This window comes from Haliotis cracherodii, unplaced genomic scaffold (genome assembly GCF_022045235.1).
Source record: "Haliotis cracherodii isolate W230 unplaced genomic scaffold, xgHalCrac1.p SCAF_5, whole genome shotgun sequence".
NCBI classification, from domain to species: Eukaryota; Metazoa; Mollusca; class Gastropoda; order Lepetellida; family Haliotidae; genus Haliotis; species Haliotis cracherodii.
This window is the reverse complement of record NW_027266308.1, coordinates 13834345-13859733: the sequence shown is the minus strand read 5'-3', so window position 1 is coordinate 13859733 and position 25389 is coordinate 13834345. Positions and strand designations below refer to the sequence as shown.

General features: G+C 39.2%; 1 protein-coding gene across 1 annotated transcript; it reads left to right on the top strand.

Annotated features, from left to right (window-relative positions):
• Positions 1 to 20526: 20526 nt before the first annotated feature.
• Positions 20527 to 22588, top strand: LOC139442859 (uncharacterized). The gene is made up of 4 exons (XM_071223762.1): positions 20527 to 20636; positions 21173 to 21301; positions 21629 to 21773; positions 22491 to 22588. The coding sequence occupies exons 1-4, from the start codon at positions 20594 to 20596 to the stop codon at positions 22498 to 22500; spliced, it is 327 nt and encodes a 108-aa protein (XP_071079863.1). The 5' UTR covers positions 20527 to 20593; the 3' UTR covers positions 22501 to 22588.
• Positions 22589 to 25389: the final 2801 nt, after the last annotated feature.

Sequence of the window (25389 nt, the reverse complement as noted above, 5' to 3'; positions counted from 1 at the left end):
GATCTAACTGAACGGAACTACGACTATGACTTCACCTACCAGGATGAACAGAGCCGTGGCAACAGGTGAGCTCGAGCAAAACCTACCGATCCCCCACTGATAACCACATCACCCACGAGAAACTGAAATTGTACCCCATCAGATCACTGGCAAAGACGTACCACGCCCTAGAAGGTGTACCGAGAATTCGGACAAAACGACTAGTTCTGTAAAACATCAAAGCTGATGAACCATTTGACTCTGTCAAAGATCTGATATACGAGTACGTCCAGGATATGCGTGTCTGTGTCACCTTTGTCCGACTTATGAAGAAAAATTAACCCTACACCTACCAACACACCTACACTGTGCCAGTGACGACTATGAACACTTCGTTTCTACTAATCCAGATGTTTGGCCTCCAGGTATTAAAACGAGAGAATATGTACCCAAGACCCGGATGATATCTCGTAACGCCGACTCTCATACCCACAGGTAAGAAAACATTCATGTGTCACATCCAGTTTAGAAGGGAGACTGTGATCAAGGTGGGTGTACTCCTAATGACGCTATCATTATTAACATGGAATGTACGTGGAGTTCTCCAACGGTACGGACTATATTCGGCAGACATTGTCTCGACATGTTGCTGTACAGGAGCATTGGCTGCCGGCAAATAGAATGTCTAAATTAAATATGTTTCAGGATCTAAATTTGATATCCTATAATGCTGTTTCTCCGGAAACATGCTGTTTTCGGGGATCAGATGGATTAGCAATCTTAGTTAGCAACAGCGAGTGGAAAGCTCACACGATCACTGTAAGCACAGACCACGCAATAGCTATCAAACTAACTCGGCGACACTGTGATATTTATGTAATAGCATGTCGCCTACCTTCAACTAATGTACTACATTCTGTGTATTGTGACGCCCTTGAACGCATAGATATGTATGATGACCTCTGTGAACAGGGTGTTACTTTTATCCTTGGTGATCTTAATGCAGATATTTGTAAGCACTATCTCTCTGCCCGGGATAAGTTAGTTAGCACTGCTATATCTGATTGACACCTCTTACACACCATTAGTGAGTTCGCAACCCATTCCCCACGTTATACATGTAGATCCAAGGACAACACCTTAAAGAGTATGATTGACTCTATCCTGGTACCCTCGTGGATTAAAGACCATGTTACCGATCTCCATGTTATAGATACATGCCCTTATACGGTGTCAGATCATCTCCAATGTTTATTATCTATGTCATTGAGAGCCTTTGGTCGAAATAATCTCAATATTAACCCCCCTGTTCCAAAATGGAACAAAGCAAGTCAAGATGATATACTCATGTACCAATGTGAGTTTGGTACATATCTTAATTCCTTTCACGTAATCTGTCTTGTCAGCCTGTTGACACATATAGCGACCATATAAGTAAATGCCTTTTACTTGCAAGTTCCAATTGTATCCCTAAAAGTGAATAAAAAAACTTATCGTAAACCATTCTGGAAACCTGATGGACTAAATGATGCACATTGCCGTATGAGGGTTGCTCGACGTGCATGGCTAAATAACGGTAAACCCAGGGACGAAAACTCAGATTCGCGCATCTCTTATAAAACTGAAAAGAAACACTTCAGGCCCCTCTATCGAAAATCGAAAAGGTCCAACAAAAAGAATACCCTAAGGGAAATTGAGAGGTCAGCTGAACTTGATATAAACTCTTTTTATAAAACTGTTAGAAAACAACGAGGGCTGGTGGCAGAGATACCTATACTTAACTATAAGGATGAATGTGGTTCTACACCCTCAGCTATTTGCAGATTATGGGGTAAATACTTTTCAGATTTAGCCAAACCCTACCATTCCGAAGGATTTGATGATGTATTTAAAGAAGATTTAACTAGTAAGGTACAGATATTTAAACAAGTACGAGAGAGGCCTGACGAGGAATTGGAAAAAGAATTTACGTGTCAAGAGATAAGAGAGGCCGTCAAATCCCTCAGCAGGAATAAATCCCCAGGTCCGTATAAGATTACAAATGAACATATTATCTATGCAGGAGAACATCTTACTTATTCTTTACGTATAATTTTTAATCATATGATGAAACTACAATATGTAGGCATTTAGTATTACATACAAATGGACTCTGCAGTCTATGCAGCTTTCTTAGATAATGAAAAAGCATTCGATAGGATATGGCACGATGGATTATTTTACAAACTACATAAACTGGGCATTAGAGGTAATACATGGAAATTACTACATCATTGTTATACAAATAGTTATGCTTATATTTCCTACCAAGGTGAACAATCAGACAGATATATGGTTCAACAAGGTGTTGGCCAATGCAGAGTTCTCTCTGCTTGGTTTTTTCTTGTTTTTATAAATGATCTCATTACAGCCCTTAGACAAGCACAATGTGGCATTCGTGCATATGGTATTGATATTCCTGCAGTCTTGCTTGCCGACGATACTACACTTATTAGCTCATCACCGAGAGGTTTACAAACATCCCTTGATATTGTACATACATATGCCTCAAGGTGGTGCCTAACATATAATCCATCAAAAAGTGCAATAATTGTGTTCACCAAAGCAAAACGCAAGGGGTATAACTGTCATTGTAAACTTCGTAATACACACATTACTACAACTGACTCTACGGTGTATGGTGGAATACTTCTAACATACAATCTGTCCTGTAAAACAAGAATTGAAAAGTACTGTCAGAAAGCAAAACAAAATATTAACTCCCTAAGATCTTTAGGATTAAATAGTTATGATCTTCATCCAATTTCAAGCGTGAAAATATGGCTCAGAATGATACTCAAAACCAGCCTTTATGGATGTGAATTACTCTATGACATTAAGGGTCAACATGCCGCTCTGTTGGAAGGCACGCAAAGATATTTTGCGCGCATTGTACAGGGTCTTGATAAAAGATCTCCTTCAGAATGTACTATTTCGAACCTTGGACTTTGAACAATTACTGCATATATTGATAAATGCAAACTTTTATTTCTTGGTCGTTTATGCAATCTGAACTGTAAGAACTTTGCAAAAGACATTTTCTGCGCTTCCATTGCAAGCCCTGTCAATTCAAAGACAATCTGTGGAGAACTTAAATCAACACTTGATAAATACAATCTGGGTCCCTACCTTCGAACATATACTCAGTACGGTACTTTCCCTCCAAAATTGAAATGGAGAAATCGTGTTAACGAAACTATATGCAAATACGAAGAACAATCATGGCTCACAAATATATCAAATAACGCAAGCATGTCCCGTTATAAGAGAATTCATACGAAATTAACATACCATGTACTTTGGCAATTAGCTTTTCTGTACCCGGAATTATCGACCTGCTTTACAACTCTGTGTGAAAGTCCCATCACGCAGTAAACTTTCGAAAGAGTGCAAGCTCTGTAATAGACATGCTTTCGACTATGAAAGCCACATTATTTTACATTGTGAAGCGTTGATATCAGAAAGAAATGCTTTTTTCTCTTCTCTCATTGACGTACTTGACGTTCAAAAATATGTTGATTTTGAAATGCAAGACGAAAGAGATATGTTATCGGTCTTATTTGGGGCTGAAACAAAATTTACTCACAATCTGGATCAAAACACCTGGGAAACTATTATACTACAATTCGCCTCGTATCTGTACAAACTAAGGCATCTTTTGATATATATCTTCTAGTGAAAATCTGTCATCATTTAGGTATCTGAATTAGATAAACTGTGTGTAATTGTAAATATGTTATGCCTTTTTATTGTGTTAACTGCGTGCTGGAAGTGAAGGTAGGGCGGAGAAACTGGGGCAGTGATATAAATGGGAATGACAGCTATCTGGACAGCTGGTCAAATAGGTATGCAGAGATACACACAGATATCTGCCCATTGTGTGTTAATGGTTTGTGAGTTGAAGACACGATGAAGTTTATTTTTACAAATGATGTTTCGTCAACACAGGCCCTGGTGACGGTGTGGTAATGTCAGGGTTCGGGTATCAGATGAAGTTCGTGTCATGGACGAAAGGTGTATACATTCATTGTCACGTTGCATCCAAGGAATAATATCTCAATCTACATAAATAATCTGGATCCATTTGCCACCTCAGCATTGTTTCGGAAGTGACGTCACCATCTCTATCTCTCACTGAGCCCATGAATTTCTCTCCTTTATAAGTATTTTGATTCGACTGCTATTGCGTCGAATCGGGCTCAAAACGGAGATGTTGGTCCAGGGTCTTTAACAGAATATAATGTATATAATACCCTGGATTAACGACGATGTCATTCAGTTACTTACGTTTTGAATAGATGTCAGCCTTGACAGGGTATAGTTATATCTGTCTGTATGTATGTATGTATGTATGTATGTATGTATGTATGTATGTATGTATGTATGTATGTATGTATGTATGTATGTATGTATGTATGGACTTCAACTTTGTGTGAGTTCTGTATTTGTCATTTTATGGCTCTTCTGTCAGTATACAATTAAAAGATGATCTCGATGGAAACAATTAACACAATCGTGACGATACATCTAAACTCGAAGCTTATGTTCAAGAATAAGTAAGAATTTATATAGAAAGATATTCTATCATCGTCGACGAGGCGGCCTGCAACTACGCATCTTGTCAAAGTGGAACTAGTGGTTAAAGCGTTCGCTCGTCACGCGGTAGCCCCGGGCTCGATTCCCGACATGGGTACAATGTGTGAAGCCCATTTCTGGTGTTCCCCGCCGTGGAATATTGCGAAAAGCGGCGTAAAACCAAAATCATTCACTCACTCACTAACGATACAGGGAAGTCAACAGTTTGTGTATGGGCCAGACACTTACAATAAAGGGAGACAATTTGCGGGGAGGTAACTCTTGTGTGTCATGTGAGTGTTATGCAGCGAAATATCAAGTTTGAGTGTTCACTGCACTAAAAAAATTATAACTTTTCTCAACCTCAGAAAACTTTTCACACTGAAATATATATTACATTTTCTCATTGACTGTAATATGTATAGATACAAAGCAAATATTAAACAACCAGTCTCAGCCGAAAGAGATTCCATTGGGTGCAAACAGCAAACAGAGGCGAAAATATACGAATGGATACCTGAAAAAGTCATGACACCAAGGTGTTCGTGACAAGGGAAATGAAATGACAAGTGTATGTAATGTGTGTGATTATGTTTGTGTGTGCATGGATGGGTTCAAGTGTGTGTATGAACACAATGAGTTACATTGTGTGTCATAAAGTGTGTTGTATTGCATTTTCTTGTAATGTATAGTTATATTGTGATGTTTCACTGATCTTAATGATTTCTCATAACGTCCGGTTGGTTTGGGCACATTTCAGGCATACGTTTACACAGTCTTCGTAGCATTCAAATATCCGCTTGAAAACCCGGTTGTACGGAACGTGCGGCTTTAATAAGCATTCTCTCATAACCAGGGCGAATCTGGACTTGGAGTCCCATTATCACAGGACCAGCATCGCCCCAGACGATTGGGCCACCCGTACCCCGCTGGTGTAGGATGCTCAAATGACTCCCCAGGCTCAGGTGACTCTAGAGTCATTTAAGCCTAGGCCCATATGACCTAGAGTCAAATTCAGGGGGAGTCGTTTGAGCCTACTACACCGATTTCGAGTAAATGACTTTTATCCTGCAACATTTCTTACAAATCTTCTTGCAAATCATTTCTATTAAATCACCTTATCTCAAGAGATGCCCCAGTTTTCTATGTGTTATATCTTCCTCAATAAATGACAAGGCCACAGTCTTTCAAGGAACACAAACCAAACCTTAATCTATTTTTCAGCTTGGAAAGTCTGATAGTCTCGGATAAGGAGATTCGTGACGACCTCCTTACATTCTAACCTTGCAAACGTCCTTGTTTACGAACACTGTTTCTGCAATGCAAACATTTCTCTTGTCAGACTTCTGTGTACATTTGTTTTGTTTACCTCACAAATGAAGAGCGAAAACTGAGCACAGAAAAACTGGTTACTTCAAGAATGGAAATCTAGTTGTAACTGACTACAACCCTACCCGAAATATTTGTTTGTTGTTTAACGCCGCACTCAGTAATATTCAAGCTATATGACGACGGTTTGTAAGATAATCGAGTCTGGGCCACACAATCCAGTGATTGACATCAGGAGCATCAATCTACGAATTTGGGATACAATGACATGTATCAACCAAGTCAGCGAGCCTGATCACCCGATCCCGTTAGTCGCCTCTTACGATAAGCATGGATTGCTGAAGACCTATTCTAACCCGGATCTGAATAGCAGTCAGTACAAGTGGGGTTAAACACGATTGTACAGAAAGGGAGATTTTAATATGCATTCTCTTATAATTAGGGCAAATCCGGAATCGGAATCAACGATCATGGGACCTGCATCGCATGACACGACAGGATCACCCCTCCCATCCCCACCCCCATCCCCAACACATCCCTCCACATGCACTTGATAAAAATAACAGTTGAAAACGATGTTGGAATATTTAAGGACAACAATGTGAATTTCAAATATGATGCTGACAAACCTAGAAACATAATCAGGGCGAACCGGGATTCGAACCCACAATCATAGGTTTCTGGCGCGTCCAGGGGACGCAATTCTGCACAGCGAATCACGGCACCTAAGACGATTGGGCCACCCGTGCCCCCTCTTCCCTTGGAAACCACTCAGACACTTATTCGGAGCATGAGACGACAGTTCCAACTATGATCGCATCAGATGGGTCCCATAAACGCAACTGAGTTTTCTTGACAATGATATGTGATGTTTCACGAATTAACATATTTCATATGGGCTGTGTGATACTGCAAAAGTGCATGAATGAGTGAGTTGGGTTTAACGCCACTTTGAGCAGTATTCCAGTTATATCACGGCATGTCAGCTAAAAGTGGGAGGAAAGACCCAAGTAATGCAGGCTTCAAATGCTTACCATTTGATGAAATCCTAGAGCACGGGTTTGGTGCTGACAAACCTAGAAACATAATCGGGAACCGGGATTCGAACCCACAATCATAGGTTTCTTTGTACCCAAGGGACGCAACTCTGCACAGCAAATGGCGGCCCTTTAGACGACTGGGCCACCCGTGCCCCACTGAAAAGGTAACTTTACATACATGGACATAACGGATGTAGTGTGATTGACTAATATTGCATCATCTTGGGGTTTTTTTTATGATGTTTAACTTTATCTCTAGAACTGAATCAGAACACCTCCAGATATAATTTAATCTGTCAACGAATGTGAGCTACCATACTTAAAAGCAGAATTTAATTCAGATAACAAACTGACTACAAAGTATTCATGGAATGAGAAAACAGGTATATTCTTCGAAAGGCTATTTACTTACGGATAAATCTAAAGACGCTTTACAAGTAGTCTTAGGTGATATTAAGAAAATAATTAGTACGTTCATAGGTAAGATCAGCTGACTGTGTTGTTATATGGCAGTGTATTTTATTGTTAAACAATGATTGTAATTATATTACTTTGTTTCAGTTGAGATTCGGAATAAGCTCATTGTATTTGGACAACGATTAGTTGTCAGGCTGTAGTACTATTTAATGTAAGCAGTGGTGAGAAAGTTACTATTTTTCGATGCTAGTGTGATGTGTAAATTTCCGGAATACCGTGGACTGAGATAGAGCGTTAGAGAAACAATTGGAATATTCTGTGATGTGATTTCCAGAAGCTAGTTAAACTGTATATTAGAAGAAAAGAGCCTCTCGTATTTTTCACATTTCATAAAATCAAGACCAGCTTTCGTGTGAAGGAAACTTATCATCCGGGATTCCCAGCCATGGCCATCTCGGAAGTTTGACCACTGTCGCTTCTGGGTGAATATATTATCACCACTGTTTTTGCCATCATATTATATACTGTCATTAAATATATACTACCACTCTATTGTGTACTGCCATTGTAATTAATGTACAGTAATCAGTGTTGATTTGTAAACCTAGTTAATTTTGCAATACATTTGTTAATAGTATACCATTTGTTGTTTGTTTGTTGGTTTCACACTTATTTCTTTATATGTATAGATTTCATGGGTTAACGTAATGTTTCAACTTGGGAATCGTCACGTAACAGTGTGAAGCGTCCAAACTATTTTCTTGACGTATAAAATGGTATAAGGAGAAATGTAAATGTTTTAAAAACAGTTCCGTAAATCAAACAGACGGTGTATTTCACTGTCATGAAATTTGTTTAGAACTGTATGTAGGAATGCAGAATTGGTACATCCAATTCACGAATCCAAATCCTTTTGGCTAAAAACTGCAGAATCTGCCCAAATAAGTGCAATAATGTCGAACGCGACCTCAAACCCAATTTCATTTTACCAGGAATACTAATTCAGTGAATAATATAACATGTGTGTCTTGGTGTGATTAGGGGCACGGGTGGCCCAGTCGTCTAAGGCGCCGCGATTTGCTGTGCAGAGTTGCGTCCCTTGGGCACGCCAGAAACCTATGATTGTGGGTTCGAATCTCGGTTCGCCCCGATTATGTTTCTAGGTTTGTCAGCACCATACCTGTGCTCGTGGGTTTCACCGAAGTGGTAAACGTCTGAGACCTGCATCACTTCGGGCTTTCCTCCCACTTTAAGCTGACACGCCGTGATATGACTGGAATACTGTTAAAAGCGGCGTTAAACCCAACTCACTCACTCACTCACTTGGTGTGATTATTTTAAAAGTCTGTACAGCCTTTCCAAAAGAAGTGATTGTATGTCTGTTGAAGATGATCAAAGTGAATTTATTTATGAAAATACATATACGAATGAACATTTGATTGGATACAATATGCCACTCAAGATATTTCTGATACTCCTATCAGCAGTAAGGAAATTCAAGAAACAGTACAACAAAACATCTGGCATAGATTATGTAGGAGCGAGTTTTTAGTATTTCTTTAGTCATTAGTAAATGCGCTATCGTGTCACACAATTCTCTACTTTTGGTTTAGAGACAGCCGTCATATAGCAGTAGTACTTCTGTGCGGCGTCAGGCAACAAACGAAGACTTACGTTTTATGCAAATTGTATGTGTGGTGGGTGCTACTGGTAGGGCAGGACATGCTTACCCATTTCGCGAACACCTGCTGTCATCATTGATTTTAAAAGATAAATTCAAATAATTTTCACCGATATTTTGCCCTTTAGTTTCAATGGTTATATTATAATTTGATGCTTTTGGGGAGTCTTCCCAGTGCCCGTGGGTTTCAGCAAACTGGTAATCGTCTACGGCTTCCGCCGCTTTGAACTTTTCTACCACAATAAATAAAATGGGAATTATATGAATTGTTGATGATTTGACGCATATTTTCCGCTGTATTGTTTCATCTCGGCAATAGATTTACCTCAAATACCATTATGTCTACTCGTGTAGAGGAACAAAGCGTTCGTCAACGGTTGACGCGTTGGGTACGATGATTGGTCACTCTTACCATTCGTGAGTTCGTGTCCTCCGATTAGTCAGATGTCCCAATAGTCAAAAAACAACAAACTTCATGGCTGATTGCACAAACCCCTAACTGTTTCCTATATAAAAATGGTTTGGTCCAACAGTAGGTTACAGAAAAACAATAGGAGCATTGATTTCTTCACATTTTAATTCATATTCTTTAATGTGATTTGTTAATTTGATATCATAGATATTAAGAAAATGTACATATAATATGTTAATAATACATGAAACAAAAAATTATATTTCATAGTTTATAATTACATTTAAGAAATTGTACATTTCAAAAGTTTTGATATTCTATGCATCTAACAGCGTGTAAACGTTTTCTTCATGTCAAATCATCACCGCCAAATCATGTCGTCTATGGTGAGTGAATACGGTTTTACGCCGCTTGTAGCATTATTCCAGCAATACCAGAAGAATCTAGAAATGTCTTATGACAAGTGAATTGGGTATCAAAGGTTAAACATTTAATTTGCTCTACCAGATTTGGCTCTGAACACCAGTCTGTTGATATTTTCCCGGGGTGTCTTTCTGTCTAGATTAAGATCCTGTTATGAACAAGAATGGCATTCTTTTGTATTTGAAAGTTCAAAACTAATCTCATAATAACTATTTAAACCTTCTTCTGGACGTGAATTATATTTGAGCAGGACACCAATTAACAAGTTTAGAATTTCTTCATCTCGATTTAGATGTGGGTCACACAAACCTAGAATTGAAACGGGGCGTTATTGTAGAGAGCCAACTGAGCATCGGATTTGTATATTATTGGGCAAACATTGTGTTGAAAATGAATATCAATTTGTACTTATTGTGATTATTATTGTGAAACCAGAAATTAATATATTAACGGAAAGTATTATATATTACCAGCAATACATAAATTCAATATGCAAATGCCATCTACAAATGTTGATGTTATACAGAAGCTGTTTATGATTCAATGTCCTACTCCTAGTGTTACTTTAGTCATTCGCCGATTGTTAACATTACATTACAATAAAAGAATGAGCTCTGATTATGCATTGTGCATAAGTGAGTAAAGGCATTAATTCCCAAGCTGTCTGATATATCGACCTAGTCCAGTTTGGGATAGTCCTATTTAGATATGGGTGTTGACCTTATCATTGCCTGCTCCATTGTCAGTAAACCCGTGTGTTATCCTACTCTATCATCCAAACTGGCTTCCATAAGAAATATCACTTTGTCGCGAGATAAAGAAATTTTATCACAATGCTTTGAAGACCATTGTGACGTAATCGGTTGCCATGACGTCAAAATACAAATGACATAACTAATCACTCTGCCACTGAAGCCGTAGCTGTTCTAAACACTTACTGTTTGGATGCCTTCCAAACTCAACTGTGTTAAGACTCGCTGATAGAAGTAAAACCATTTTTTGTAACATTTATCAACTCGTCTTGATATATTTGATCTCGGAAGAACCTTGGGTGAGTTTCTCCAATTATGCCAAGCACAATACAGAGCAGTCCAAACCCAAACATTGACATAACTCATTTATTCCATCAATGTGCAGGGCTACAAAGATGACACCAAATACTGGCTAACGCCCAATCCCACTACTGCTGAAACGAATACCATGCACACATTAAAAACTAGTTGAGTTTGACAGGCATATTTACATACACTAACATAAACCATGGGCACTTGAGGACCAGTGATTTTAAAAACACAATAAGAAAAGTTCACTGTCCAGTGATGAAAATATTATTCTGTCTATTATTCTAAATAAAAAAAATATAATGTGTCTTGTAATATGATAGTTATATCGATGCTACACCTTTACACGCTTCACACCTACGACACATTTGAGACCAGTTTCGTCATTTAAAATGTACATACAAGAATCCACAGGAGCACTTTCCATCCAGACAATGGTGACTGTGGAAGCTGGCTAGACAGCGGCAGTCGTTCGAGGCGCATTCCGCAGCCGTCTTGCAGTCAACGGTATATAATTACAGAAAACATTCGTTAGTGATCAATTCACATCAAATCCAGCGAACAAGAAATATTAAAATGTGCTGATTGGCAAGTACTGGATACTTTCCTCATCCTATTGATTTCCATCGGGTAAATTATCATTGAAATTCGACGAGAAGAAAAACTACTATAAAACTTATAAAAGTCCAGTTTCCACCATTGCCAAACTAGGCAGGAATTCCTGGGCTCGATCGTAGCGCCACCAGTGGCTATCACGAGTTATGTCCCTTCTATGCCTCTCCTATGGACCAATCAGATTCCACCTCGCGTATCACTTGCATTTGCTTCAAACAAAATGACAGCGCCCAGTCAAGACGATCTGATTGATAATCAAGCCTATATTGTGATAAAAAGGGGCTTACATCACGAAGTGCATCAAAGCCCGTGAGCACCTATATTAAAAACATGAAAAGATTAGGACAATATCTGTTGACAACGAGTTGGCGGTTGGCTGGTTGGTTGGTTTGTTGTTTAACGCCGCACTCAGCAATATTCCAACTATATGACGGCGGTCTGTAAATAATCGGGTCTGGACCAGACAATCCCGTGATTAACATCATGAGCATCGATCCACGAAATTGGAATCGATGACATGCATCAACCAAGTCAGCGAGCCTGACCACCCGTTCCCGTATGTCGCCTTTTACGACAAGCATAGTCGACTTTTACGGCAAGCATGGGTTGCTGAAGATCTATTCTACCCCGGATCTTCACGGGTCGAATTGGCGGTGCACATGCTTTGCAAATCCTGCAATCGACGGAAATCTGCATGACAGTTCACAAACAGCATTTCGATTTCGTTGCGCGATTTTGATTGGACTATGCAGAGACTCGTTAGTCCAGCCAAACTGTAACTCCATAATACCAGCCTAGTTCGGCAAGGGTGGAAACTGGACTTTTGTAGTCAGTTAACTCTCTTGCCTCGAGAAGATTGAGCCAACCAGACACCGTGGTGAATATCGATGACATGTGTCCTTGTGTGTTTTGCTCCATTATTAAGTAAACCCAATCTGTTTAATATTGAAGCGGCGTTGATATTGGACCAAAACCACAAGGACACAAGGACTGTATGACAAGAGGGATGACTTCAACTTTCCAACTGTCAACTTTCCCTTCATGTGGAACAATATTCCAGCAGCTCTATCCTTGAGTGTTTACATTTCCCACCTTTTGAGATACAATCGAGCATGATCTTTCAATCAAGATTTCAACGAGCGCCATACGACTCTTGCTATGAAGTTGTACGATCAAGGTTACAACATTCAAGGCCTCAGTAAAGCTTTCAAAAAGTTTTACGAGTGTTAGACATGAGAAATACATTCCTTAATTTGACGCATCAGCGACAAAGATGATGTCCGATGCAAATCCTTATTTTGACTTCTACCATAAATACCCGTGTTTATTCAGGTGAACAACTGACTTCCCTTTGCATGTGTTTGTGAAGGATGCCACCGGTGGGGCAGGATACACTCACCTTTTCGCGAACACCTGATAACAATTCATAAACACATGTTCATGATATAGTCGGAATCGTGCAATCGACTGTTTTATGCAGAGATTTCTATTGGATATGGAAAGGGTTTTATCGCTTTATTTATTGTTATTTGGTTCACTAAGGTAACACAAACTGTTAAAACCATCGCAGCCTTCGTGTGGATGGAATATTTCTGAGTGAAACAAGAAGCAAACAAATATAAGCAGCGTTAAACACAACTCACTCACTTACCCTGGATACATGATACATGCGTGTAGGTGCACGTGCACCCTTGGTTGATGCAGTGCAGAGTTGTGTAAGTGTCATGATTCGCTCCACACCAAGGCTTTAAATAAAATAAAAACATTCAATTAATTGTTTATATCGATAATGCAAGTTATTTAGCCTATCATATTATATGGCCGCTTCAAGTGGTAACTGATTTCCAACTGAGACATAATAGCAGATAAGAGTCGAGACGATAACAGATATAAACTTGACTTTAAAAACTTTATATAAAGGTCTCGACTGGGTGTATCCTCTGACTCGCCAATGGGGATTATGGATTCAAATTGCCCTCCAGCAAACTACTAGTGTCGTACGAGGGGACTCATGGATCGAGGAATCAGGTTCAGTGTTTGGGTTGATTTCTTGTCATCATTCCACGGTGTGGGCAGGGCGCAACTAATTGATAATATTATTTTTATGTGTTTTTACATGTTTATTCGTAGTTGTGTGATTTTAATTTTTTTATGTTTCAACGCGAGACGTCCTATCATAATACTAAAAATAATTGTGAAAGTGCCGTTTTTTACGTCACAAAGTAAGCACAGTAAACTACGATTATAACGAACTCAACGGGACCACTAATTTTAGTTCGTTATAACCGTAGTTCGTTATAAGCATATATATACAGCATAACTAAAACAAATAGTCGTGACAAAAAAGTAAGTTCGTTATATCTGTCTGTTCGTTATAAGCGTGTTCGTTAAAAACGTAGTTTACTGTATATTTTGTGAAACACTTACTTTCAAAGTCTCTCTGCTCGCCTGAGGGAAATACTAGCAAGTTTAGTTATGTGAAATTTTCATATAACTATACTAACTAGTATTTCTTCATATCATTTCCTAAAGGTTTCGTTACTTCATTACTGATACCTCAATGCAAGATTCCGATTTCAAGTTAGACAATAAATATCATGTTCGATCGTGTAGAGTTTGAATTAAAAATTTACTGGATAGATGGTGAATCGAGGTTTACTTATCTTTGATAAAATGTGCTTTTTAGGTGTACTCAACTGCTTTTCTGCTACTATGGTAGTTTCGCCAAGGGTGGGACATTGCTCAAAACATGGCAAGCTTCTCTACAGGCCGCCGTCATATACATTGAAGAAGGAATATTGCTGAGGTCGTGAAACAACAAAATACTGTTCCCTGACGGCGTTGCTGATGCAGATGACTGTCATACTCACTGACAGCAACTGCTGATACAGCGAGGAATAATATGTACTTCATGTTTTACGGAAACGATTTAATCTGAACATTGTGACCAGGGACACGCCTTTTATAATGCACAGTGCCTGCACCCATAAATTATCTTAAGCGCGTTGTCTAAAACAGATGACACTTTCCCAATTCCACAAAGTATTTATTTTTACACTTTCCCCTAATGTAGGACGAGATTGTTTCTATGTTGCCAACCTCATCTTAACCCTTACGACTGTATATGGATTTATTCATTTTGGGATGCATGACTGGTAGTATCGTAATCTTTCTCAAGATCAAAGAAAATTGATACTTCGCGTTGTTTATTTACTATATCATTTTAATAAAGGATTCTAATCATTAAAAAAATGATCGATATTACTTCTTTTTTTCATGGAAACCACATTGAATATTTGTAATAAGATTTTTGGTTTCCAAATACCAAACTAATCTGTTGTTTTCCATTCGTTCCATGGTTTTGCAAACGCAACTGGTTACAGATACATGAATATGGCGGTAATTTAAAGCATCTGTATGATCTTAGTGTGGGGACTACAATGGCATTTTGCCACGAGGAAGTAAATTCCCTGACGTCCATATGTGGCCAAATATACATAAAAACTGTCTCAATACATGATTCAAGGCAAATGCTTCAGTAACTGATGGTGGATATTATCATCACCCGCTGCAGTAAGAGCAGTATGACGCTCATGTAATGGAAATACTTATAATACATTATAATCTTCGCCGTTATTAAATTCTCTCTTTTCTTTTCCCGTTGTTTCTGATATCTCTTAAACTCAGGGACATAATTTGATGATGAAGAATGTTTGGCTGGAGTGTTGCTTATGTTTATTTGCAATGTCAGATTTATCAGTTATCAATTTCTCAAAGTCTTCAAGATGGGATACGGACGATTCCATACCTTGGACATAGGTCTGCGTGAATTAATTTTGGAGACATAGTTTCTCCGAGATAGGCTCTCATTTGTGCCTTGGCAATAATAACTGTAGCATTGTCAAAGTCATGAACTGTAGGATGTTTGCGGGAAATATTTTCTCGCTTTCTTCCTACACTTTCTTGCTTGTTTGCAGTCGTTATTAAACCATGGTTTACGAATATTTTTAGAGGACTAAGGAATTATTTGGTCAGCAATATTATTTAGTTGAGTCGAAAACAACTAGATGGAATCTGGGAATTTCTGAAGTTGTCAGGTTTTAGCTTTTCAGCACATAATATACTCAACAACAAAAGCTCCTGTGACACCAATATTTTAGTGTATATTTCAAACAAGTAAAGTTTGGTTTTCAATATTGTAGCACATGTATCGAATCAAGTCACAAAAACGTAACTGCTACAGAATGATGCTGCAAGACAATTTTACGTCCACAGAAACGCCATTTGGTGTTTATTGCAACGTTGGCAACAGATGAATGCAGTCAGAGACCATCCTCGGAGTGGCAGGCCACGCATAACCAATAATCGACAAGACAACTGAACTCGAACGACACACCTGCGAAATCGATTCCAGCCAGCAACAGTGACTGCAAGAAGCATCCCTGGCCTTCGACGAATATCTTCACAAACCGTACGTCGTCGCCTCAGATGTGCAGGGATTGTCGCCAGAAGACCCACCAGACGTCCCATTTTGACAGGAAACCACCGTCAAGCACGTCTACAGTGGTGCAGATAGTGTCTACGCTGGACGGCCATGCAGTGGGGACAGGTTCTATTCACTGACGAGTCTCGTTTTTACCTCAGCCACAGCGATGGACGGATTTGAGTGTACCGAAATCGAGGTGAACGTTACGTCAATCATTGTGTCATGGAAGAAGATCGGTTCGGGGTCGGCAGCGTTATGGTATGGGGTGGGATTACAGCAAGTCAGAGGACCCGTTTGATAGTGGTAGTGGGAAATCTCAATGGACAGCGCTACCGCGACGAGATCATTGGCTCTGTTGTTCTACCGTTTTTGCGTCGTCATGGCCCAGGCATTACCTTTCAACATGACAACGCCCGGCCTCATATTGCTCGACTTGTTCAGGACTCTCTTCAACAAAACAACGTGAATGTCATCCCTTGGCCGGCTCGCTCACCTGATCTCTCACCAAAAGAGCACATGTGGGATGAGATGGATCGGCTCCTTCGACGTCAACCACGTGTTCCACAGACACTCCAGGAACTTCGAAACATGCCCCAGCAGATAGGGACAGATATCCCACAGGACTTTGTGCGACGCCTGGTCCATTCCATGAGACGAAGATGTGTTGCTTGCATCGCAACCAGAGGTGGACACACACGCTATTGATTTCTAAATTGACATTTTGGCATGTTCATGTTTTTTTTATGAAATCACGCATTTTCAGTATGGCAAATTAAACCATTTAAACACTTACAGGAGTCTTTTATCTGTTCCACACCGAAATTGTTTTAGATTTGGTAAAAAAAACATAACTTTGCATGAAATTTTATTCAATGTCACAGGAACTTTTGTTGTTCAGTATACATACATAGTATGACCTTGTTCAAATGTAAGTTGATCTGAAACTTATTTGAACCATGCAGTTCAAAACAACGCTAACCTTGCGAGACGTTTTCAATGTGCACTGTTTTCCCTTTCAGCTGTTATCTACAGCAAGACCTGCAGGGATCAGAAAGACTGTGATCACCTGACCTGTGATAGTCCCTCAAAGTTGGGCTGCTCTCATGGAGAATGTACCTGCCTGACTTCCGCCACTGCTGGTTCCTGCGCTCAAGGTATGATACAGTTTAGACATAGTGTTTACGATAAGTAGCATTTTTCCTCATAGCTGCTTAGGTAACTAAACATGATTCTCGTCTTATTTTTTCTCGAGATGCCAAGTGCATGTTTAAGTGAAATATCACAATGCATAATAAAGAAACAGGTTTGAAGCATATGTACAGCTCTCAATACCTTTTAAGTCTATGATCAATTGTTACACAAAGAAAGCACCGCCTCCTTGGTCTAGTGGCACAGCGTTTGCACGGAGAGCGAAGGTCTTCAGCATATGTTGATCGGGACATATTCTACTCCATACTAGTCTATAAATTCACGATGTATAATTGACGCTATTATTGTATAAAGTAGCACCCAGCAATATTCCCGTATTATATCTCACGATCGGATGTAAATAATCGATTGTGGACCAGACAATGATGATTGACATCACAAGCATCGATCCACGGAATGTTGGGAAACGATGACATGCAATCAGCCAAGTCACTGAGCCTGACCTCCAGATCCATTTCATCACTTCTTATGACACGCATATGTTTCTGGGACCTATGTGCTTATCTGTAATCCCCACGCGTCAGATTGCCTCTGTTAATAAAAGACAGGAAGGCAATGGTGCTAGCTGATCCTTGGTGCAATAGCTATTCTTTTCTACTGTGATCTATATTGATTGGAGAATAAAGTGTGTGATCAACTGCGACAATTCTGGACCAAATGTATCACAAATGTCAACACATGACAAAACATCCAAACAGGATAAATATGAAAAGATCACTTATCAAGATTATTATAAAATAATTAATTCATTAGATATTTTAAACATGATTCTAATATACAGGGGCTGGTCAAAAAGTGTGAAACCTGACAAACAAAGCCAACTATTATGAAATAGTTGTTTTATAACATACACTTTTCATATCAGGCAATTCATATGTCAGGAAGAAGTTTTCTGAAGCCACCCTTAAAAAAAACATTCACGGCAGGTCTTCGTTGTCGTCATAGCGCTTTCCAAAAAGGTGTTGTTTCACTTTAGGAAACAGGTAGAAATCACTTGGTGCAAGATCTAGCGAGTATGGAGGGTGAGGAAGCTCTTCGAACCCACATTGTCTCAATGTCGAGATCATAGTGGTAGACCATGTTTCATCACCTGTTACTAATATCTTTTGGAATTTGACGAATTCTTTTTCAATTAGCTCTAAATATTTTCTGGCAATGTCAGTTTCTTTAGATTTTATCAACTTTGGAACCCAACGAGTAAATATCATATATATCTGTAAATGTTCATGAATAAAAGGTCCAATGGATCCATGGCTTAGACCTGTGTCTTCCTCAAGTTCAGCAAAGGTAATACGTCTATCTGAAAGTACAAATTTGTCTATCTCCTTGATTAAATCATCATTGATGGAAATTGAGGGACGTCCAGATCTAGGGTCATCATCAAGGCTTCTTCTCATTAGCAAAGCTTTGAAAAGGTGTTATAGTAGAGAACATTTCCAATCTTGATGCATCAGTGACAAACAGTGACGCAAAAGGCAATTCCATATCTGGACTTGTGTCATATGTTGAAAACTATGAAGAAGAACTATACATTGTGATTGATTTGTGTTTTGTGAAACCACTGGGTTTTAAAGAAATATAACAGATTTGGAGTTGGTTATATGTGGAAAATGTCTGACAAATATGGCATCATGATATATGCGAGTGGGATAGCTACTGTTTGGTGATCAAATTTAAGTCTTAGTGTTGTTTCTACTTAGATGGGTTTTTGATAATAAGAGCTCACCTGGAAAGATATTCACCAGTTTATAATATCAGCAGAGACAGAAACTTAAAACAAGTTCCTTTCAGCATCGACATTCAAATATTTTGGATTATTTTCTGCATTAATAGCCAGGAAATATAAACGTCAACGCTAGAGAATAATCACTCTCGATTATCCCACTAAACAGATGCCACTGGGTGTAAAAAGCAAACTAGTGGAATATTTTGATAAAAATGGATCACAGAAATCATGGATGACACCAGGTGTTCGCGAAAAGGACAAGCACGTCCTGTCCTATCAGTAGCATCCGCCACAATTTGCAAAAAAAGTATGTATTTGTTGTCTGACACTGCACAGCTATTCCCCTGGCATGCAATGCGTCATGTAAACAAACCAGACTATCAAGTGAAGGTCAGAAATCCAGTCACACGATAGAGCATTTACTGATTTTGTTGAAACTAAAAACAATATGTTAATATCGTGTTGAAAATTCTTGAATAAAATTCAAAAACAGGAAGCAACAATTTCATGTACGCTCTAACATGGACTAAAATATATTTTTTATGTTATTATACGCCAAGGATGTCATGTACAACATATTGGACAAACGGAGTGCTTGAGAGACAGAATGGGCGTCCATAAACAGATAAAGGACCCCGTGCAAGGTTCAGCCTCTTAAGCGCTCGACAAATGCGCGGCAGGAAAAGAAATAGAATTTAAGATATACCCTTTTCGTAAAATGAATACTGCTGATGCCCAGCAGTGTAAAGATAAAAAATTGCTTTCATTAAAAGGTTGTGCCAATCTTTAAATAAGTAGCGCATGGTATATGAACTATATTTGTATCTATTGTGATTGTTACCACTGTCATTGTAAAGCCGCGGTGTTATAACTGTAATCACTTCTCCCTGAAGATACAATTGAAGGTGAGGTGAAATGGGCTTTAACGTCGCGTCCAAGATTATTGCACTTATACAGCGACGTGCATGTGCGTGTGTGTGTTTGTGTGGCTGCTTGTACTAGTCCGGACTGATGCCGATTTATAGTGCTAGCTCACTGAGATACCATGCCGCAGTTTAACATGACTACCCAACTCAAACACAGTATACTGACTCCGAGCCGACCAATCCTTGTTTTAGCCCCTTAATGCCGAGCGCCAGACAGGGTAACAAAAAGTACCATCTTTTAACGTCTTTTGGTATGATGCGGCCGGGGATCGAACCCCGGACCTTCCGCTCTAGGGGCGGACGCTCTACCACTAGACCACGGAGGCGGTCAGATACAATAGAAACATGTAGAACAACTCATGTCATTATTGCGAGACTTTCTTTTTATATATATTTCTTATATATAAAATCGTGTTGTCTATATATTTGTAGGATCATGAACATGACAAGATAGCTATCGTTGGTCATCAGATTCCCACAAATGAACCTGTTATCTACATTTCATGACATAACCGCGCACGGGAACATAAGCTCTGCGTGCACCTGCTGTGTGCAGAATCACAACATCGTGACTGGCTGACAGGATTGGTGTTGGTATCATTTGAAACAGAAAGTATATAAGAGGATCAACCAAATGAAGACTTTACTTTGAAAGCTTTTCGCTTAACTCCAGACATGAAAGTAACACTGGTTCTCGTCATTGTCAGCACTATTATTGGTGAGTTGAAGATACTAACGGCGTTAATAGTTTAGCTAGTGTCTACGTTAGCCAATGAGATTTGTTGTGTACATGTATTTTTTATAATGATAATAGTTCATATTGAGCATAGATAATATTATAAATTGGCATTGCGCCTTTTTCCATGCTGGATATCAATGCGTTCTATTATGACTCCGGGAAATGAATCCGTGTGCACTCATTTCAGTTCCCTGGGGAATATATAACCTGATCTGCCTATGAGGCACTAGAAGACTAATAGTCACATAACCACCTCAGTGAAAGGGGAACCCAATCACTGCTGAGTGAACAGAGGCATGTTTCGAACAAAGGCACTTGCCTTTGGAAAAAAACACATGTACTAATTTGACAACAGTGTTGTGCAGGTCCAAGAAACTCTTAGGAAACAAGGCTGCCAAACACGCTCAGCCATCCAATTGCTTTCTTCCACAAACTGTCCTGAAAGCCTTGACCTGTGACCTCCAAACAGGATCACGTGCCCCAACTTCTAATGAGATATTGTTTCTTTCGTTCAGCTGTGATCGACAGCGAGACCTGCAGGGATGACAGCGACTGTACTCACACGACATGTGATAGTAGCGGAACGCTTGCCTGCTCTCATGGCGCATGTAGCTGTCTGGTTGCAGGCGATGGCTGCGTGGCAGGTAGGTCAGTTTACAAAATAATGACCATAATAACTGCAGGCAACAAATTTCATATGTGAACGTTTTATTGAGGCATCTGAAAAGGTTCTCCTACAAGAAATGGTGGTGACTATAAGTCAATAAACAAATTGGGTTTCACGCCGCTGATATAATTTTTAGACAAATGTAGAAGGAACGACAAATATGATGCAGAACAAAGATGATTACCATTTTGTTGAAACCATTGGCAATACAAAAAAAACAATCATGGCGAATCTGTAACTAAACCCACTACTAACACAGCGTCAGCAAAACCCTTTGTTGTTAAGAAGGAGGTTTATATTTCAGCAAATTGCACTGTCCGCGCTGACTGCGACAGCTGCACCTGTAGAGACACCCATGACGAACACCACTGCTTTGACAACCGCTGCCAATGTGGACGTGGTGCACCTGTCGGCCCTGGCGGCCCTGGCGGCCCTGGTGGACCTGGCGTGTAAGTAACCATAGTTACAGTTGGAAGTTTTCGGGTATAGTTTTGGTTGCTACACTTGAATCAGTTTTACGTTTCATTACTGTCGAAAGAAAGTTGATGAATTTGTTTGCTTTTTATGCTTGTTTGGTTTTATGTCAGCGGCAAATCTCTGAATTTGGCCTGAATGTGATTTGGGACGTCAACGCTTTGATGGTGTTGGTTCAGAATGTTGGTGAAACACAATATTAGGAATATGATTTTAGTCATGCATTTGTTTGTAAAACATACACAGTCGTCTTTGTATGGCATGCATATTTGTCTCATCTCATTTCAGTGGTAATACTTAAATCATTCGACATATAGTAACACTATATCAGTCCTGTTTGTTTGTTTGTTCGTTGTTAAACGCCGCACTCAGCAATAGCCCAGCTATACGACGGCGGTTTATAGCAGTCCTATGCTATGTGTTTGGATATATGGTAAATAATGTAAATGTAAAACGTCGACGTTTAGCAATCAGTGTCAATCATCTACTTTAACAGATTTCATTTGGCGTAAAAGGCAAAATTGCAGTGAAAATTATATGAATGGATCACTGAAAATCAGTGATGACAACAGGGGTTCGTTCCGCAAAGCAATCATCATCCACATCCATATTATAGTTCTTACTCCATTTCAGTTTCTTACTAAATATTCAAGTATGAAAATGCCACTTTTCACTTACCTTTTTAATTTCAGAGGTAAATAAATCCCGAAAGGAGGAAAACCCAATGGAAATTATTCCTACCTTGTTGGATACACACATGTACACATGTGAAATAAACCTACTACTACCATTTACTGGTTTGTTTTGATGCTGTATATCTTTACTCTTATTGAATTGATGCGTTTCCTGCTTATACCTATGGAGAACATCCTGTGGTTATTCCGTGTTTCTAGCCTATCCTCGTCAGATCAAGATACAATGTTTGGATGTGGATTGGCTAGTCGTCGCTTTTTATTACAGTCTAGTAACAGTCGCGACCCTCAAAGGGACTACATGAATTGGGTGGACAGGCCCGGTGGCTTAGTTGATTGATCTACCGATGATCTGTCTGCTTCATACTCGACACATGCCCCGATGGTGTACACCTTCGATTGGTTGGTTGGTTTGTTGTTTAACGCCGCACCCAACATTATTCAAGCTGTATGACGGCGGTCTGTAAATAATCGAGTCTGGACCAGACAATCCAGTGATTAACATCATGAGCATCGATCCACGCATTTGGGATCGATGACCTGCATCAACCAAGTAAGCGAGCCTGACAACCCGATCCCGTTAGTCGCCTCATACCACAAGTATAGTCACCTTTTTACGGCAAGCATGGGTTGCTGTAAACCTTAGTCACAACATTGCTGGGATACTACCTTGGCGTTTTGAAGATATAGTAAATAAGAGTAACAGAAGACAATTCCTTAATCAATGGAAATCTCTATTTAAAGTTTCCAACTAAATCATAAGCATGTGTCTACGAGTGATGATAGTGCAGCCGTTTCGTGAATAATTGTGTACTTTATGATGAAAACATAACCTTAAGTCGTAGGTTATGACATTCCAAACAGCTAAATATATATATGGGGCCTCCCGAAAAATCCAACATGGCCACCTTGGAGGAATTAAATGTTCTTTGGTGCCGGAGATGTGGAATAGTGCCATTCCATGGATTGACGTTTTGACTCGGGATAATAGTTGTAGAGCATGTTTCATCACCTGTTACTAATATCTTTTGGAATTTGATGAATTCCTTTTCAATTAGCTCTAAATATTTTCTGGCAATGTCAGTTTCTTTAGAATTTATAAACTTTGGATCCCAACGAGCAGATATCATATTCATCTGTAAATGTTCATAAATAATAGGTCCAATGGATCCATGGCTTAGACCTTTGTCTTCCTCAAGTTCAGCTAAGGTATTACGTCTATCCGACAGTATAAGTTTGTCTATCTCCTTGATTGAATCATCATTGATGGAAATTGAGGGACGTCCAGATTTAGGGGCATCATCAAGGCTTCTTCTCCCAGCCTTAAACATAGCGAGGGCTCTTATCACCATACGCTTGTGATGTGCGGTCATGAATATTTTGGAGAGTACTTTTATCTAAATCAAAACCTTGATGACTGCTCCTGCTCGTTCTTTTTCCATTTCTGTGTCCATTTGGACCTATATCACGTTCAATTGGCTGTCACTTTTATACAAATGGCCTCAACAGACCATATCCACTTGCAATGAACAACTCAAACAATGTACTACATTGACTAGTTCACTTTCTTATGGCCCACAGTTAAAACTGTGTCAGGTTTAGAACTTTTTGACCAGCATTCGTATATGAAAATGATTTAGAGCCACTTTGAAAGTTAGATGACAATTGAGAACACACGATATAGAGAACTTTATTGATGAAACACTTCATTCTTGATCATCGAAACGTTTTAGTTCAGGGCATTTTGTCAAAAATGAAGCAAATGTCATCTGAAGTTAACTGGGAACAACAATATGTGAATGCTGGATTTCAGGACAGACAACTTCTTTGTGAAATGTGGGGATAAGATATTGGGGCATAAAGTAGGCATCCCCACATGTACCAATTGTCCTCTTCCCCTCATTGTTGATTTGTTTCTCTATGACCTTTTGCAGAATTCCTGCTCGGCTTAGCAACATTAAAACAGAGGAATTTAACCAAGAAGTTTAACATATGCTTCAGGAATATCGAAGATCTGATACAATTCAATAATGGTCAAAGAGCCACATCCCTTCCACTGATTTTCCCACCTGTACTACAAATAAAAGGTACCAGTGAAACAGTCTCAACTGTTTCATATGTAGATTTAAAGTGACCCAAAACTATCCGCAAGACTGTATGACAAGAGGGATCCAATAGTCAACTTTCCCTGTCTGTCGAGCAATATTCCATCAACTCCAGCCCTTGTCTACATTTCACAAATTTTGAGCGTCATATCGCACTTGCTGAAAGGGTAACAACATTCAAGGCCTAAGCAAAGCTTTGAAAAGGTGTTATAGTAGAGAGCATTTCCAATCTTGATGCATCAGTGACAAATAGTGACGCAAAAGGCAATTCCATATCTGGACTTGTGTCATATGTTTCCGTTTTTTTAGATGAACAAAAAACTTGACTTGCCTTTGTGTGGGATAATTAACGGGTGCCACCGGTGGTGAAAAATACGCTCAGCTTTTCGCGAACAGCGGATGTCATCACTTTTTGATGGTGATTCAAAGACACATGCTCATGATAAAGTCGGAATCGTACAATCGTACTTCTTTAGTCTTATATTTGTATATGATTAATATCTTGCCAATCTTGTCTTTATGTCTTCCGTGCTCTAGTCACACATTTGTTTACATTTCAGTGGAGGAAAAGAACATTCATCTAATGCTTTCCGCCGCTTTTTGTAAACTATGAAGAAGAACCATACATTGGGATTGATTTGTGTTTTGTGAAACCACTGGGTTTTAAAGAAATATAACAGGTTTGGAGTTGGTTATATGTGGAAAATGTCTGACAAATATGGCATCATGATATATGCGAGTGGGATAGCTACTGTTTGGTGATCAAATTTAATTCTTAGTGTTGTTTCTACTTA